This window comes from Myotis daubentonii, chromosome 5 (assembly GCF_963259705.1).
Source record: "Myotis daubentonii chromosome 5, mMyoDau2.1, whole genome shotgun sequence".
Lineage (NCBI taxonomy): Eukaryota > Metazoa > Chordata > Mammalia > Chiroptera > Vespertilionidae > Myotis > Myotis daubentonii.
Genome location: NC_081844.1, coordinates 11,577,359 through 11,596,022, shown reverse-complemented (window position 1 = coordinate 11,596,022; position 18,664 = coordinate 11,577,359). Strand labels below are relative to the sequence as shown.

The window sequence follows — 18,664 nt, the reverse complement described above, 5'->3', positions numbered from 1 at the left end:
TGCCCAGCGAAGACCGGTGTCTGGCGCAGTTTTGTAGAGATCTGGGCAGCCCAAATGCTTCCTGGGGGCCACCGTGAACAGAGCTGTCAGTACTGCAGCCAACTGACCTGTGAGCTCCTTCCTGCAACCCCTGTCCGCAGGGAGTTGGAGAAGGGGCCTTCTGGGGTCTGGCAGCTGCTCCCACCAACCCTGGACCTCTCCCTTCTGGCTCAGAGCCCCAAACAGCCAGCTCTCAGGCCTGCCAGCTGCTGGAGCTCTCTCCCCGCCCCCCGGGCCTAGCTTCCCTCCCCAGTAGCCACGGGCCCCTCCCGCCAAAGGAAGTGAAAGGGGGGGGCTGTTGTAAGAGGAACTAGGGCTGGGAGCCGGGTGAAGGAGATGCAGGGCCATGCCTGAACCACCCCCCGGAACCCCCTGAGCCTGCACCCCTACCACAACCCACTCAAGCACCACCTGGAACCCAGATACCAGCTCCACCATGGTAAGTCCTTCAAGAAGATGGGCCCTGAAGTGCAGGGGTTGGGGGTCCCAGTCAGGTGGAGGTGCCCTGGAAGCCACCATCAGAAAGTACAGCCATGTGAATGGGGCACAGCAGGCCCTTTAGGGGGTCCCTCCATGCAGCTCATGTGCTCCCAGCACCCCTCACCAGGACCAAACTCCCATCTAATGGTGGACAGGATGCCAGAATGATGATGGGGTTGGGGGCAAGAAATGGAGGATTGAAGGTGGCCATGAAGGATCACAGTGTCTGCAAGGACAGGGACATACCCATTTCTTAGGGCTTAGGAAACCTGGTTTCCAACTCAGCTTGGTGCCTTATCTCCCCGTATGGTCCTGGGAAAGTCAATTCCCCTCTCTGGGCCTTAGTTCCCACATAGGCCATATTTGGAAGTCGATTGAGAACCTCTCAGTTGGAACTTCAGAGGGTCTGTGGGCTCAGCCGCTCTGAGTCCACACCAGGGGGAAGCTGTGTTAAATGGGTGGTGGGGTACAGTGATGGTGTAGTGACAGCATGCCTGCGTGGTGACGGGTGGGCTGGCTGAAGCAATCCCAGAAGCAGATGTGAGATGCAGCGTATCTGCATCACCACTGGTACCCTTCCATGTGAGGATGGCAAGGAAGGCACTGCAGGCAAAGGCGTCCTGCCTGTGAGGGTGAGGTCTAATTGTGACTGTGGGGAGTCTGTCACAGTCATGGGTTTAGAGCCAACGGCATCAAGCATACACATTAAGAGAGAGCCTGAACTGGTGGTAAAGTCACCCCCACAGCTCCATGCATCTGCAACCACTTCAACTTTCATTTTTTGTCATCCTGTCAATGAGGGCGTGGGGTTGGAAGAGTCACAGAGCCAGTGGTGACAACTGCAGGACTTCTGGCAGCTGCAGCAAGCAGCTGGACAAGGTGGAGGCAGGGAGGTAGACCAAGAGGCAGCATCTATGTTAGTCTGAGAGGACATCTTACTTCAGAAAGCTGATGAAAAGTTGGGCACCTTTGGCCAAAGATCCACCTGGGTAATTTATAACTAAGCCATCAGCTAGAGCTCTGAGCTTGGGACAGAAACTCTTCCAAGAAGGAGCCAAGCCAGGAAGACTCAGGAGCTTAGATAGGCAGGCTTTGATCAAAAGAACACAGGAAATTGTCTGCTACTTGAGAGAAAAGCAGCCCCTCCCAAGGAAGCTGTGTGGAAAATGCTTAGTCAGTGTTTGCTTGGTAATAGGGTCTGGGAAGGGAGAGACTCACCCCAGAGGAACACAGCAGGAAAAAAGAGTGGAACCCATCCATGAGGCCCATACCTCTGACATCTGCCTGGAGGAGTGTTGAAAGGTTCAGTGAAACAATGTTCATAGCTTATTCATGGCTGGAGTTAGTGGTCACAGTGTGTGGAGGTAACTCTTTCTTAGTGGCTGAAGAGGAGTTTCTGTGGAAAGGTAACTGCTGAGCTGTTGGGTTGTTGGTGCCATTGGTTGTGATGATGTTGCTCTTGGTTGTTGAACATTGGTGGTCACAATGGTTCTCGTGGGTGGGTAGGCAGTGGTGATGGTTGTTTTCAGTGCCAGCTGGTGATGAACATTGATGGATGGTGGTTGGTTGCTTTGATCCTGAGAGTAGATCCATGGAATAATGGCAGTTTGTGGTCACTGCTATTCAGAGTTGGGTGACTGAAGATGATGTTTGTTTGCTGTTGGTAGTTCATTTTTCATTTTTGGTGACAACATCAGCAGTGGTGTTGTTGTACTGCTGGTTTTTTGAAAGGGGTATTGTTGATTGCTGCTTCAGTGGTAGCTGGCTGTGTGGTTGCTGATGGCTCATATTGTGATCTTGATGGTGGTAAGTTATTACGGGTTGCTGGTGCTAGTGAGGACAGGTGGGTGGTGGTGGTGGTGGTGGGTGATGGTAAGGACATTGGTAGCAGAATCCATCGTCATTTCATTTGATGTTGGTTGATGGTACTGCCATTGGGGTTATCAGCAGTTTGTTTGACTTTGGTGGTGGTGGGGTGGGGTAAAAGATGCAATTTGTTGTCTTGGGTAGTGATGGTGGAGACGTGAGGGTAATAATGGTTGTTTTTAAAGTACAGACATGAAATAGAGAGACCAGTGAGGCTGCTTGATCCAGGGGCAGTAGCCATGGAAAGGCTGGGAGCCGAGAGAATTAGAAGGAAGTACTCTGGAAGGACAAGGGTTCCCACATGTTGGAGAATGGCCTCTGGCTAGGATAAAAGGAAACTGAAGTCTCTCCCCAAAAGGAGGGGGAGACACTAGGAACCTTTGGAGGAGAGAGTGTTGTTTGCACAATGTAGGAACACAGGGTGTGACCCCAGAACCCCACTGAGTTGGGGAGGGCAGGACACCAAGGCACCAGGGGGCACAGTAGGGGCCAAGGCAGGGCCAGGGCTGGGGCTGTCTCAGCAGCCACAAGCAGCTTCACACCTCCTCCTGGTTGGCAACCACAGCTTGCAGGACCCCAGCAAGGAAGGAAGTGGCTGTTTTGTTGCTCTCTCCAGTCTGGGGCTCTGCTCATCACCACCCAGGGAAGCAAGAGCAGTTGGGGCGATTGCAAAAGCTCCCTCATCCAGCCCTTCCTTCTGGCCCTGTGCCCTGTGCCTGTGGGACTGGCCGACTTAAGGAGCTGCTGCTGTTGTTGGCAATGGTGAGGAAAGCCACCAGCAACCACACATAGCCAGCTACCACTGAAGCAGCAGTCAACAGTACCCCTTTCAAAAACCATTTCCTCTTCACATACTTTGCCTCATTGAATCTGCACAACTGCCCTGGAAGGTCTATGGCCCTCAAAGGTCCCATTTTCCAAGTGAGGAAACTGAGGCCGGGGGCTTAGGCAAGCTGTCGTATAACCCAAAGTGCAGTGGGTTTCAACTCAGTGACTCCCAAGGTCACATTTTTAACAACCACCTTGACCTACAACCTCCTCCTATAAACCAGGGGCGTCTGCAGGCCCCACATGCCCCAGGCTGCCCATCTCTACCTCATTTGGACCTGGACTCTGTTCCAATGAAACTAGGATCCCGGTGTCCCACACATACCCAAGGCCTTCCTGGCTCCTGTGCCACCACCTATTCTGCCTGGGAAGTTGATGTTGCAAGAACTGCCTCCTATAGGAAGCCCTTACTGATCGCCCCATCTCTCCTTATTACCAACCGATGTGCACCCACAGTCTCCCTTAGGCAACTCACTTCACCCGCTCAGGATACACTGAGTTCCCCGAGGCCTGGTGCCACCTACCTCTCTGCACAGCAGGGGCTCAGGAAGTGTGTTTCCTATAGGACGCCTATGCCATCACCTTGGTCATAAACAGCTACCCTCCTCTGGTCATAAACAGCCCCACCCCATGCCCTCTGCCTTCGGTTGGGGAGACCTCTCTGAAGAGCTGAAGTAAGAAGGAAGCTACCTTCTCCTTCCCACCCCAGCCACCTCGAGCCCCTGACTGTCTTTCACAAGAACCCCAGCAGGTTGAGTCATATTTGGCTTGTGGTCAACTGTGACCACAATCTCTTCATTGCACCCCACATTCCAAGGAAGAGACTCAGGAACAAACAGTTCAACTTGAACCATGGAGACTTGAGGGCCACAGAGAGAGGGATAGCCATGACACAGGGCCAGGGGCAATCTCATTCTTATGGTACTTCATTCATTCAACAAGTATATGTTGACCAGCTCCTATATCTGTTGTCAAAGACTGATCATTTCCACTCAATGCTCTTGAAGCTGCCAGCTGCCTTCCTGAGGCACCCCAACACATCTGTTCTCTGTGTCAGCTCATGTACTCCTCTCACAAACCCCATGCAGGAAGCGTAGCATGGAATTCATTTTACCAATGAGGAAACTGAGGCTTAGAGAAGTAAAGTGGCTTCCTGGGGTCACATAGTCGACGGCCAGGCCAGGCCTCACACCCTACTGGCCCCACGCCAGCAGTCCTGAGTGTCCCCCACACACTGCACCCGCTTGAGCAAAACCCTCTCTTCATCTACTGCTAACAACACATAGGTTTTGAGATTACATGGAGTGAGGAGTGGATCTGGGGGTCCAGGTTCCTGGGGCGGGACATAGGGAGAGACGGCAAGGACTAAAAGAGGCAGAGGGCCACTCAGCCAGGTAGGGAAGTGGGGAGGGACAGGAAGAGGAACCAAGTCGTCAGAGCCAGGAAAGCCAGCCAGACACAACCAGCCTTGTGGACTCTGACCTCAGAGAAAGGAAGTGGCTCTGAGTGTCATCTCTGCCTGAGGGGCCCAGGAGCACGGAGCCTGGGCTGACCCCAAAAGGGAAACCCTGGACAGGACCATTCTTGTCCCTGCCCCATCCTCATCTGACCTAAAGCGCCAACCCTAGCCACCTCTGACCCAGACTAGGCTAAGGGACATACAGCCTTGTGCATCTCATCCAGGTCCTCCCTTCCTGCTATATGACCTTGGGGAGGGCACCTAACCTCTCTCTGCTATAGTTTTCTCCTCTGCAAAGAGGACCTAATCATAGTACTGATCTCAGCATGTGTTGAGAGAATTAAATGAGGGAATTCACGAGAAAAGCTTAGACCAGAGTCTAGCACAGAATAGGTGCTCCATAGGTTGTTAACTATTGTTGCTATTCTTTTTTAAAAATATATTTTTATTAATTTCAGAGAGGATGGGAAGGGGAGAGAGATAGAAACATCAATGATGTGAGAGAATCATTGATCAGCTGCCTCTTGCAGGCCCTACGCTGGGAACTGAGCCCGCAACCTGAGCATGTGCCCTGACTGAGATTCAAACCGTGACCTCCTGGTACATAGGTCAATCTCAACCGCTGAGCCACGCCAGCCGGGCTATTGCTATTCTTGTAGTCAGTTACCACCCAAGATCCCTATGAGAAAGAATCCACTTCCTGTTCCCCCCGTAGTCCCCACCCATCCACACCCCTACCCGCTGCCACTCCTGCCCCACCAGGACCAACACACTCTGGTTTCCCCATCTTGCAAACAGGAAACATGTTCCCCTGACCCCATCTCTCCTCACAACCTCTCTTCATCTTCCCCTTCTCAGCCAGACTGCCCCAAAGCATCCTTGATCCCTTTCTACAGCTCCCAACCTCCCATCTGAGTTCTGACCCTGAGGTCACCAAAGCTCTCCATGGGGTCCCTCTCAGTCTCCAGTGAGCAAGAATGCTGCTCTTCAGTAGCTTGGGGTGCAACCAATGGCTCCGGCTTCTTCCAGCCAGCCCTTGTCACCTGAGTCCTGAAATAAAATTCACAGTGAAACATACCAAGTACCATTGTTTCAAAAATAATTAACCAGTTAACTGCCATGATATTTCGAATTTAATTAAAAAGGTCCACCACTTGCGTCTATAGATGCTTATGGCATACAAATGGAGGAGAAAGTCATTTATAATGAAACGTGTGCATAAATATGAACGTGCTCAGGCCAGGGGACCAACAAAGCTCACTGGGGCCACCAGGTGCTCCACCTGGACACAGGAGGGTCTCAATACGCTGACAGCCCCACCAGGAGCAGCATGAGCTGCCAAATGCTGAACAGTGCTCAGGAAAGTCCGAACAAATTCTGAAAAAAATTCATCTGCACAAAATAAAATCAGGGGGTGGGGATCCTGAAAAATGGGGGGGGGGGGGGCCGGGAATCCTAAAAAATGCAATAGGTATCAAACCATGTAAAAATATATAGACTTTCTGTTTATAGATAAAATCAAATTTGGTCCTAGGTTTCAATGATTGATTATAAACAGGTTTGTCAGTTACATGAACGCCTGCTGCGGGGGGGGGGGGGGGGGGGGTTGTTACCGGGGTGGGGGGAGCTACAGGCAGGATGATTATTTGAATGTAAATCTGGCACTTGTGGCCCCTTAAAATGCCAGACACGTCTCCATCCCTGTGACAACTAAAAATGCTCCCATGGTTCATAAAATGTCTCCAGAGGCAATATGGCCCTGCTGAGAACTCTCCAGCCACAGACATTCAAGCCCAAATTCCTTTGCTTGGCATTAATGCTCTTTGGGATCTTGCTCCCCTCCATTCATTCATGCACACCCTCATTTCTTCACGCATTCATTCAAATAAGCCCTGATGCCTTGTTGAGCCAGGCATGGCATGAGCCCCTCAGCTCAGGAGCTCACACACCAGAAGATCAGGTTCACATGTGGGATGTCCAAACGTGTATGAGGCTACGGTGAGGGAAGCCCAGTGGGCTGTGGGCTCCAGAGGGAGCACCTGACCTGACCTGGGTTCAGAGAGGTCTTCTCGGAGCAGGCATCCCCTGAGCCAGGAAGAGTGTCTGAGCAGAGGACTCAGCATCTGCAAAGGCTTAGAGGCAACTCAGTAAAGAACTGAAAGAGTTCCTCCTGAAGGCCTAAATTACTAGCATATAGTAGGTGCTCAAGAATGCTTTGTAGAATGGATGAATGGGGTGGTGATGGGAAGCCACAGACAGGAGAAAAACCCAAGAGAAGAGATCAGATTTGCCATATGAGAAACCCACTCTGACTACTCAGACTGGAAGCAGGTTGAGGAGTTCGAGCCCTGACCCCCACACTCCCTCCTCTGTGGTCCGTCCCAGCCTCAGTCACACATCTGCACTTTTGCCTGGATGGTTCACTCTGCCTGGTACACCCTCTTCCTGCTCATGATCAAAACCCTTCTCAACTCTCAAGTCCCAGCCCAGACACCCTGTAGGTCCTAGACTGGACCTAGACTCAAACCCCACACCCTTGGAAACAATTTAGCTGTGTCCTGAGTCAAGTGCCAAGCCACTCACTCCCCGCGCCTCCATTCCCTCCCCACCTACACCCCCCTGAGTTGCTATAAAATTGCTGGTAATATTGGTGACAGCCCTGCCCAGAGTCGGGCACACCGCAGGTGCTTAGTGAATGGTAACTCTGTCATGTGCCCTCTGCCCGGCCCATCCTCACAGCCACTCAGGCTGGGCAAGAGCATCAGCCCACGTCACTCTCCAGAGCAGTTCATCCTCACATCGACCCTTGGGAGTGAGCCGCTTCTCCCATGTTATAGGTGAGGCCACAGAGGCTCACGGCGCTGTCAGGCCACCCAGCCAGGATCAGAACCTAGATCTGCCCACACGCAAAGCTGGACATGTTTAATGTCTGTGGGCATCCCCTGACAAACTCCTCTCTGGCTGTTAGTGTGTCCAGATTCTGAACGTGCACCTCCCCCTGCTCAGGAGCTTTCTGTGGCTCCCTAGTGCCTCCAGGAGAGGCTGGCTTCTCATTCTCCTGCCTTATAGTTGTCCACTCTGACCCTCCTGCTTGGCCCCTGCCAGAGTGCCCTGTGCCCACCATGCCTGTTTCCATTCCCTGGAATCTGTCCGGCAAATGCTGGTCATCTTTGAAGACCTGACTTTGCTTCTCAGCATCCTTTGCTCTTGGGGTCCTCCTCTGAAATTGGGTTTCTTCCTTGGTCTCATCCCTTGTATATTCAATAGGGCCTCCTTGCTGGGGCTGAGGAAGGACTCAGTCCCAGTTTCAGCCCTCCAGGAGCCCTGGTCTGGGGGTGGGGCTTCCGGAGGGGGGACACGTTACCGGAGCGTGAGTGTGCCCGACGGGAGCACCGTGCCAGCTTCGCGCCTGTCTCCCAGACGTTTCCACGGCAGGGCGCACTGAGCAGAGGCAGAGTGGCCTCAGAGAGCCCGTGTGTCTAAGTGTCTCAGGCACTGGTGAGCTCGATCGGGCTATAAATAGAAAACATTCCCAGAAGGCTTCCTGGAGGAGGGTTTCTGAGGGAGCCTGTATCTGAGTCTCCTCCTTGGGCCTAAGGACGGTGTCGACTGTTGAAAACCTGAGGGAGGGGATGAGAACGAGTGTGGGGGCCTGGGGAGGTGCGAAGACTGACTGAGGATGGAGAAGCTGGTGGCGGGCGGGCGGCAGGAAGGCTGTGGGAGCTGAGGGGCAGGGTCACAGCTGGAACAGAGGGTAGAGGTCGCAGCTGAGCACATGGCTCTGAGAAAGTCTCAGAGGAACGGGCTGGTAGGCATGACCACGACAGAGGAGGAGTGGGGTGGAGGGAAGGCCAGCCCGAGGGGAAGGGGGGGGGGAGCAGGTCGAGTGCCACGGAGAAAACAGGACTGGGCTTGAGGAAGGAAGGAGAGGGAGGCTGAGAGGGATGCGAGAAGGAGGAGTTGTCTTCTTCCTGCCTCCTCCTGGGGGAGGGAGCCTGGACTGGACCTGGCCCACCTCTCCTGGTGTGAGATGGGGCAGGAGGGGAGGCATGAGGGAGGTGAGCCAGGCGGGGGAGCTGAGCACCAGCCCCACCTTCCCACATGCCCCCTTGCAGAAGCTCACACCCACCCCACTGCTTCCACCCCTAGGGCAGCAAGGAGCGCTTCCACTGGCAGAGCCACAATGTGAAACAGAGCGGCGTGGACGACATGGTGCTGCTGCCTCAGATCACCGAGGACGCTATCGTGGGCAACCTCCGAAAGCGCTTCATGGATGACTACATCTTCGTACCCTGGGCCATGGGCGGGGCAGGCAAATAAGGGACAGAGGAACAGGAGGACGAGGGGCGAGGGAGGTGGGATGGTGGTGGCTGGACGCAGGGAAGGGTGGCAGAGGGAGTTCAGCAGGGAAGGGACATACAGATGCCTGAGCAAATGAATGGAGGGAGGGGTGGGCAGCGAGAGCACTGGGTGATAGGACACGGGACAGATGGAGTGACAGCAGGGCTCTGCTTGGGGGGGCTGTGCACCCCACTTCTCCTCTGTCTTGGGGTAGCTCAGCTACAACATACCCCATTTCTCCCATCCTGGACCCAGCTCTGTTTTTTCCTAAGAGACCAAGGACCCATCTGAGTATCTCCATCTCATCCTCGGAGCAGTGGGGCCCTAGGAGGCCCAGCGGGGGGGGGGGGGGGCAGGTTGAGGGGACAGGGTCCATGAGAGACAAAGCATGCCAGGACACTGCATGGCCCTTAACCACCCCACAGACCTACATTGGCTCCGTGCTCATCTCTGTAAATCCCTTCAAGCAGATGCCCTACTTCACTGACCGTGAGATCGACCTCTACCAGGGCGCGGTGAGACCACGGCAGGGTGGGAGGCACAGTCCCCGGGGCCCTGGCTCCTAGCCCCGGGCTGAGACCTGCCTTCCCCGGCAGGCCCAGTATGAGAATCCCCCGCATATCTATGCCCTCACCGACAACATGTATCGGAACATGCTCATCGACTGTGAAAACCAGTGTGTCATCATCAGGTATGGAAAGGGGTCCCCAGACTCTCCTGCCCAGGCCCCGCCCAAACAGCATCACCACTGGAGGGAGATTTACTTGGAACCCTGATCCAAACAGAAACTTGCTGTCCCTCTCTGTCCCCCGCCTGCTTTCCTTTCCTTGACACCTCTAACCCATGATATATTTTATTTATCCATTCTGTTACTGTCCATCTTTCCTCTCTCTATGTCAGCTCCAGCAGGGCAGGGATTTGGATCTGTCTTGTTCATTATTGTGTCCCTAGTGCCTGGAATAGTCCCTTGAGGACAGTAGGGGATGGATGGATGGATGGATGGATGGATGGATGGATGGATGGATGGACAATCAGGCACTAAAAAGGGCACTTTCCCCACCCCTACCCCTGGCCACTGACCATTCCTTGCCTCACCCGTCCCCAGTGGAGAAAGTGGAGCTGGGAAGACGGTGGCAGCCAAATACATCATGGGCTACATCTCCAAAGTGTCTGGCGGGGGCGAGAAGGTCCAGGTGAGGCAAAGACAGAAAGAAGGGGCAGACTCCCTCCCGCTCATGGCATGTTATCCCTCCACACCTGCCTCGACCTGACCTCGCCCCCCCTGCCTCTGCCCCCAGCACGTGAAGGACATCATCCTGCAGTCCAACCCGCTGCTCGAGGCCTTCGGCAACGCCAAGACCGTGCGCAACAACAATTCCAGTCGTTTTGTGAGTGCACTGCCCTGCTTCTGGAGCAGCCATGCCCTCCACGCTCACACACACACACACACACACACACACACACACACACACACACACACACCTCTACCTGTATTCCCAAGATCACAGGAAATACCTGCTCCTGGATGGGACATGCACCGCCTGCTTATTGTCCATTGGAAAAGAGTCCCCCATGTGCAGAACATGACATGTCTGTGTCGCATTCTAAAATTCTCCCCTGGCTACAACTATGCCACGTCTATCCCTAGTCCCATTTCAGGTCCAATTTATTCCTTCCTTCATCCTTCTTTCAAGAAATGATCCTTAGGCTCCTTCTTTGCATCAGGTGCTATGCTAGGCCTAATGGAAGACAGACTAGGTCAACAGATCTGGGTTATGATCCTGGTTCTGTCACTGTTTAGAGATGTGGCCTGGACAAAAAAAGAACCAATGTGCTCTCCTGAGTCTCCTCTGTTTTCTCATCCATAATGTGGGAATGATATTGAAATCCATCTCATCGACCTCAACAATTTCATTATATGCCTGCTTACACGTGGGAATGACTTAATAAATTCCATACACTAATAAGATTATTATTTCCCAAAATATTATTAGTTGTATTTTTATTTTCTAATATATATAATGTAGTTATATTTTAAGTATTTTCCCAATATTTTATTGTTAAAATTTCAAGTACACAGGAAAGTAGGAAGAACAATAAAGTGAACACCTGTATGCCCATCTCCTATATCATTAACATTTTACTATATTTGCTTTATTGTATCTCCATCCATCTTTTCTTTTTAACGCACTATAAAGCAAGCTGCTGACACCATACCTCCCCCTTCCCCAAACACTTCAGCATGCAGATCATTAAGTATAGTCCATTATAAATGTGCAGCTCTCTATTTCTTTTAAAGTAAACTTTGCAGCAAAACACATAAATCTAAATTTGGAAAAATGCATACACTGTGCAACCCAAACCCCTACCAACATACAGACATCGTGTGGCTCCAGAAGTTCCCTCTTGTCCCTTTCTAGTTGATTTCTACTCCACCCTGCCCAGAAGCAGCCACTGCCTGGATTTTTTTCACCATAGATCAATCTTAGCTGTTCTAGAACTTCATTTAAATGGAATCACACAGTGTTGTTTTCCAGTTACTGATACACCACAAAACATGGACAAATCTCAAAATGTATAAGTACATTTTATTTTATACTAGAGGCCCAGTGCACGGGTGGGGTCTGGCCAGCTGGCCCTGATGGGGGCCCATCAGGACAGGCCGGCGGGAGGGAGGGGCTGTGGGCGGTTGGCGGGGGGGGGGGGGGGGGGGGGGAGCGGGGAGTGGCAACTGGAGCCCTGATCAGGCTGGTTGGCTGCTGCAATGCATGTCATAGCCACCGGTCATCTGGTCGATCTGGTTGTTCTGCCACTGTGCTTTTATATTCATGTAGATACTTTTATTGTGCAATAGAATAAGTACAAGTCATATACTACAGGTGTTTGTGCAGTACGATGCTGTAATTTGTTTTGCCATTAGGTGGAGGTGGCAGAAAGGACAAGTAATGGAGCTTGTCTGTCCTCCAACCTCTGGCCAGAGAAGAGCCCAGATGGTGTCAGAGACCCAAAAAGGGTCGTGTTGGGGTCCTTGCTCTGGGTTCAGGGACAAGATGTGGGAGACATTCGGGATCATTGGGACCAGTAGTATCCCATGGAGACATTGAGGCCTCTGTGTTGTGGAATTGGGACCTGGTCAATAAATGTGATACTTCCGTGTGCCAGGCACAGGGCAGATGCCCTGAGTGGTGGCTTGAATCATCAGAGAGGGAGTGAAGGGCGTTCCTAGCCCAGGAAGGGCTTAAGCAAAGGCTGGAGAGAGGCTGGTAGAAAAGACAAGCAGTGCATCCATGGGAGATAGGGAGAGGAAAGCCAGTTGAAGCCACATGGGGAGGAGGAGGAAAGAGGCCAGGCTCATAAGACCCATGCCCTGTCCTCCCCACACCTGTACCTCCAGGCTGGGGCGGGGGGTCGGGGGGCTGACAGGGTTCTCTCACATTCAGGGCAAGTACTTTGAGATTCAGTTCAGCCGTGGCGGGGAGCCAGATGGGGGCAAGATCTCCAACTTCCTGCTGGAGAAATCCCGCGTGGTCACGCAGAATGAAAACGAGAGAAACTTCCACATCTACTACCAGGTGCAAGAAGGGGGGCCCCACCTGGAGCCTGGGGGTGACAGAGGGCGGGCAGTGAGGCCTGGGGGACCACACGGCCTATGAGGGCCTGTGCGTGAGCATCACTCATCCTCCAGCTGCTGGAAGGAGCCTCGCAGGAACAGCGGCAGAACCTGGGGCTCATGACCCCCGACTACTATTACTACCTCAACCAATCGGACACCTACAAGGTGGACGGCACCGATGACAGGAGCGACTTCAGTGAGACCGTGGTGAGCACCAGCTGCCACTCCAACCCTGTCACCCGCTTATGTTACAAGTCAGGAACTGAGACCCAGAGCGGGTAGGGACTTGCTCAAGGTCACACCGCGAGCAGGTGAAAGAGGTAAAACAGGGATCCAGGTGTCCTGAGTCCGTGCTGTGGCCCAGGGGACAGGGCGGAGGTCGGGATTGGTGGCACAGCCTCTGTGTCCGTGATGCCCGCAGAGCGCCATGCAGGTCATCGGGATCCCACCCAACGTCCAGCAGCTGGTCCTGCAGCTCGTGGCGGGGATCTTGCACTTGGGAAACATCAGCTTCTGTGAAGATGGGAACTACGCCAGGGTAGAGAGTGTGGACCGTGAGTTTGGGTGCAGGGGAGGGTGCGGAGCAGGCGTGTGTGAGAGAGAGAGAGAGAGAGAGAGAGAGAGAGAGAGAGAGAGAGAGAGAGAATACATCCTCCTACTTTGGGCCCCAGGGGGGTGGGAACCCATGAGGACAATTTCAGTGTCACTGGGCAAAAGAGAGAGAGACAGAAGCATTGAAAGAGACAGAGCCTGACCAGCTGCCCCTACCCCCTGCCCGGCAGTCCTGGCCTTCCCTGCCTACCTGCTGGGCATCGACAGTGGGCGGCTACAAGAGAAGCTGACCAGCCGCAAGATGGACAGCCGCTGGGGTGGGCGCAGCGAGTCCATCGATGTGACCCTGAACGTGGAACAGGCAGCTTACACCCGCGATGCTCTAGCCAAGGGGCTGTACTCCCGTCTCTTTGACTTCCTCGTGGAGGCAAGTGTGGCGGGGTCCAGGGGTGGGAGAGGCAGGCTCGACTATCACAACCCCCCCCCATTCCCTCCGTGGGACACAGAAGCAGGGCCAGGTGGTGGCCATCTGGAAGACTGAGGGGCTCCCTCTGGCTGTGGCATGGAGCTCAGGCCTGGGCTGGGAGAGGGGCTGCAGTGACGAGGACAGGTAGGTGCAATTGAGAGCCAAGAGGAGGGCTGTCTGGAGACCAAGTGGGGGGCTGGTGGGGGACAACGGGGATGGATGTGTCAAGGTAACGAACGACGACAGCAGTAGCCAACATTACATAACACCTGGTGTGTGCCCTTTACTTTTGTAACTGTTTTACATGTAGTTTGTCTTCGAAAAAACCATAAAATAGTTGTTATTATTCACCCATTTTAAAGATGAGAAAATAGAGGCAGAGTTTTTAAGGGGCAGAGGCAGCGCCCAAGGCAGGAGCCCGATGCTCTAACACCTGGGTTCCTCATAGGGGTGACTAATGGGGGAGCACAGAGCTGGGGGAGGCAGGAGAAAAATTGGTGACATGACTAAGAGCCTAACAAGAGAGCGGCAGGCTGGCACTCACCTCCTGTCCCTGCCCGCATCACAGGCCATCAACCGCGCTATGCAGAAGCCCCAGGAAGAGTACAGTATCGGCGTGCTTGACATCTACGGCTTCGAGATCTTCCAGGTACGGTCTCTGCTCCCAGTCACACACCCTGTCCCAGTGACCCTGGGTGTCCGGCGCCGGCCCACTGAAGGAAACACCCTTCCTCCCTCACAGAAAAACGGCTTTGAGCAATTTTGCATCAACTTTGTCAACGAGAAGCTACAGCAGATCTTTATCGAACTCACCCTGAAGGCTGAGCAGGTGAGCAGGAGCAGCCAGCGGGCGGGAACAGGGGACACTGCTGGAGGCGGGACCGTGACAGTCACTGAACACCCAGGAGACACCCGGCCCTCTATGTCCATCTCTCTACTGGCCCCTCAGCTCCACCTTGAGATTTTTCTCGGGAGAGGTTTCCCACCTCTAAAGCTTTGAGAAGTGCTGGGGAATAACCTCTTCGTTCATTCCTTCAACAATTAGTTATTGAGCACCTACTGCATGCCAGGCTCTGTCTACAGTACCAGGGAGGCCACCATGAACAGAACAAACAAAAATCCCTGATGTTTTCGTTCTACCCATCCGCAGAAGCAGAGCCTCACACAAGCCTTCAGGGCAAAGACCAGGAAAGGAGTGAGGCAGTGAGAGATTTTTTTTTTTTAATTGATTTCAGAGGGGGAAGAAGGAAAAAAGAGAGAGAAACATAATGTGAGAGAGATGCACTGATTGGTTGCCTCCCACAAGCCCAGACCGGGGATCAAACCCACAACCTAGGTACATGCCCTGACTGGGTATCAAACCTGAAACCTTCCAATGCACAGGATGACGCTCCAACCGAGCCACCCTGGCCGAGGCAAGAGAGGGTTTTTTAAGCCCCGGGAAGGTGTGTGAATGAGCAGGTTCCACTCGGGCAACTGGGCTCACTTCTCCTGGACCCCAGGCAGCTTTACAGAGCAGACCTCAGGCTCGGCACTCTAAGGGGCAAGGAGCTGGGTATTTCTGCACCAGCTCCTTTCTCTGATGGAGGGCTGCCAGGGCTGACACGTGCGGCCTGCTCCACACAAGGGCAATGGGCTTGGTTATGGGAGGCAGTCCTAACTGATGAGAATGTAGGGGAAATTTGGAGGGAGTACCTGCCCCATTTTTTTTCTTTTCTTTTTTTTTCAACAAAAAGGAAACTTTATCGAGGCCCAGTGGCCAGAGTTCAGGCAAGAGGTTGCCCTGTGGGCAAGGAGGTGGTGGAGGGGCCCTATTGAACCTCCTTCTTGGGGCACAGGGTGCTGGTGTGGCCCCACTTCTTGCAGCAGTTGACAATGAGGGGTGCCGGTCGGTGGAACGCTTTTGCAGAACATCTTGCCGCAGGCAGTCGGCCGTAGCTCTGGGCAAGCTGGCGGAGGGAGGGCTTCATGATGCAGCCCGGCGAGGACGCACCAACGGCCTGGTTACTGCAGTCTGAGGGCGCGGCCATCCCCTAGCCCTTTGGCCACAAAAACCCAGCAGTCTGAGGGTGCGGCCATCCTCTAGCCCTTTGGCCACAAAAACCAGACGCTGCTAGTCAGGCAGGATGCCCTTCTTATCTTGGATTTTCGCTTTGAGATTCTAACTGGTGTCACTGGGTGAGAAGTCGAGGGTAATAGTCTTGCTATTCAGGGTCTTCACAAAGATCTGCATTTCTGCATCTGTTGGGGCGGCTGTTCAGCCACCTTGTTGAAGAGACAGAGGGTGGCAGAGCACCCACTTTCTTCACCCATCCTTGAGCATACATTCTAGAAATGCACAGCTTTGTCCAGACACTCAACCCCATCCCTGCCCCCTTTGCCACCACCAGGAGGAGTATGTCCAGGAGGGCATCCGCTGGACCCCCATTCAGTACTTCAACAACAAAATCGTCTGTGACCTCATTGAAAACAAGCTGGTGAGAGCCAGGCCAGCTTTAGGGGGTCTCAATGAGCCCCAGAGCTGAGCTTAGGAGACCTGGGAGAGCAGGGAGGGGGTAATGGTCCCCACAGGCCCCTCTTTACCCTGGAGCACAACTGACACATCCCATCAGCCACCTCACCCATTCATTCTGCCCACCGGCTCCCCTTTGACTTATTCACTCAACAAACTTTCCCCCAGGCAGCCTGCCCAGGGACAGAGGGGTCAGTGTGCTCAGGGACAGGTCTCCCACCAGACACCCCCATTTGGGAAAGGTGACAAGGCATGGATCTCTTAAGGGGCCCCTCACCCCATCCTGCACCCCAGGGAGCTTCCACAGCAGCCCCACACACAGATTTGTGCCCCACCACCACCTTTTGCTCTTATATTTGGAAAGCACCCCCACTCTCATCCCAGGGAAGTCCCTGTAGTGGGATTTGGGCAGAGTAGGGCGAGACTGAGCGACTGCCACTCCATGACCACAGAGCCCCCCAGGCATCATGAGTGTTCTGGACGACGTGTGTGCCACCATGCACGCCACAGGCGGTGGCGCCGACCAGACGCTGCAGCAGAAGCTGCAGGTGGCCGTGGGTACCCACGAGCACTTCAACAGCTGGAGTGCCGGCTTCGTCATCCACCACTACGCTGGCAAGGTGCGACCCGCCTCCCCCTGCCTTCCCCCACCCCACTGCCCCAGTGGCCCCCAGTGGCACCTCCTCAGACCCTGGGTGTCAAGGCTGCAGCCTCTCAACCTCCTAACAGGAGCTCCTGGGTTCCCCCATCCAGGGCTACCCACCCCCTTCTCCAGCCTTACCAAAGGACCAGAAACACAGATGCCCATTCACTGACCCCCAGAAATTGGCCTGAGCCCTCACCATGCCTTCAGTCAGAACTGCAGAAACTCACTGGCCCCTGATCAAGGCCACAGCCCCCCTACTAGCAGGACAGCTCCTCCTTACAAGACAGAGACTCCCTCAAATGACCCTAAATTGGGCAGCAGACCCCCAGGCCCCAATCTAAATGGTAAGACCCACTAATCCCTGATCCAGGACACAGCCTACAATCTTCTCACCCCAACCTGGAGACCCCAGGCCCACAATGCAAGCCACCACCCTCCACAGTGGGCTTGAGCCCCCCGACAGGCCCCTCCCAAGGCCATAGTAATCCACTGGCCTCCCACCCTGGCCACGCTCTCCCTCCCCAATTGACAGGACTGCAGGCTCTCCCACTGACCTTAACATGGGCAGAGGCAGCCTCCATTCTGTGGGCAGCTTGCTACAGCCCACCAGTCCCTAAAATGAGCTGGAGTTCCTGTGTCCCCTGAGCCAGGGAATAGCCACACCCAGCACGAAGAGCCTTCACCTTAGATGGCAGCCCACAAGCCTGGCTGCAATCCACCAGGATCTCCAGCCACGCCTGTAACTTGCCCCTGACACAGCCTCCCATACCCTCAATTGGCCATGACACAGATGCTCTAACCTTTTAACTCTAAATTAAGGAGCAGCACCCCACCCCAGGGACCTTCTGCCCAGGCTGCAGCCTACCCATCCCCAACTCTGGCCTATACCATCTCCTCCCCTCACCTCTAACCCAGACTGCAGCTCCCACCCTCCAATTTCAACTTGACTATCAGATGCCCAGAGACCCCAGGCCCATGCTGCTGCCTCCACACCCCCGCTTTTGAACCATAGCTACTACCCTCATTCCCTCACCCCATGACCACCTGGGCTGTAGCCCCCCTACTACCCTGGCTTCAGCCCCTCACTCCCCCCATGCCACCTCCCTCCAGGTCTCCTATAACGTCAGCGGCTTTTGTGAGAGGAACCGAGATGTTCTCTTCTCCGACCTCATAGAGCTGATGCAGACCAGTGAGCAGTAAGTGGGGACATCTGGGCAGAACCCACCCCTGCCGATGGGGGAGGCCCGGGGACCACCCCATCTTCCCCAGAGCTTCCATCACGCCACAGACTTTGCCGGGGGGGGGGGGGGGGGAGGCGGTGTGCGGCCAGGATAGCATTTCTAGTGGCTGGTTCCGACTCAACAGTAACCCTTCCAGCGCTCCCTCTGCAAACTCAAGCATTGGTGCCGACAGCTTCCCTTTCCATGCAGTGAGAACATACCGCACCCTGCGTTTTTCTGTACTAACGCATATGGACCTATCTCCCTGACCACAGTAGCATACCGGGTACCATCTTTTGGCTTTTTATACCTCAAAATTGTGTTCAGCTCTGCTGTGGACCAGTCACCATTTGAACTTGCAAGGATGGATGACACAGTCAGCTGCTGTCATTGAGCCAACAGATTGAACTAGGAAAAAAGGCAAATAGAATCTAGCACAGACAGTGGTTCTGAAAGGGCTGAAAGTGGTTCCCGCAAGCCACCTGGGCCTCGTCTGAGCTGGCTACAAATGCAGAATCCCAGGCTCGACCCCAGGCAGATGGAACCAAAATCTGGATTTTATTACTAAGACTCTTACCCTCACCCGCCACCTCGGACCCATATACAAGTCAGAGTTTGAGATTCATTGGTCTACAGCAGCTA

The 18,664-nt window shown here is 54.1% G+C and overlaps 1 protein-coding gene across 1 annotated transcript in view; it reads left to right on the top strand.

The window, feature by feature from the left end:
- Nucleotides 1-324: 324 nt before the first annotated feature.
- Nucleotides 325-18,664, top strand: part of MYO1F (myosin IF) — a 34,588-nt gene continuing 16,248 nt past the window's right edge. The window contains exons 1-15 of the mRNA XM_059695927.1: nt 325-478; nt 8,822-8,959; nt 9,439-9,528; nt 9,610-9,704; nt 10,119-10,206; nt 10,312-10,401; nt 12,454-12,585; nt 12,699-12,833; nt 13,048-13,180; nt 13,409-13,605; nt 14,213-14,293; nt 14,387-14,473; nt 16,035-16,121; nt 16,609-16,776; nt 17,913-17,998. Coding sequence (XP_059551910.1) covers nt 476-478; nt 8,822-8,959; nt 9,439-9,528; nt 9,610-9,704; nt 10,119-10,206; nt 10,312-10,401; nt 12,454-12,585; nt 12,699-12,833; nt 13,048-13,180; nt 13,409-13,605; nt 14,213-14,293; nt 14,387-14,473; nt 16,035-16,121; nt 16,609-16,776; nt 17,913-17,998 — 1,610 coding nt within the window. The 5' untranslated portion in view covers nt 325-475. The remainder of the gene's footprint in view (nt 479-8,821; nt 8,960-9,438; nt 9,529-9,609; nt 9,705-10,118; nt 10,207-10,311; nt 10,402-12,453; nt 12,586-12,698; nt 12,834-13,047; nt 13,181-13,408; nt 13,606-14,212; nt 14,294-14,386; nt 14,474-16,034; nt 16,122-16,608; nt 16,777-17,912; nt 17,999-18,664) is intronic.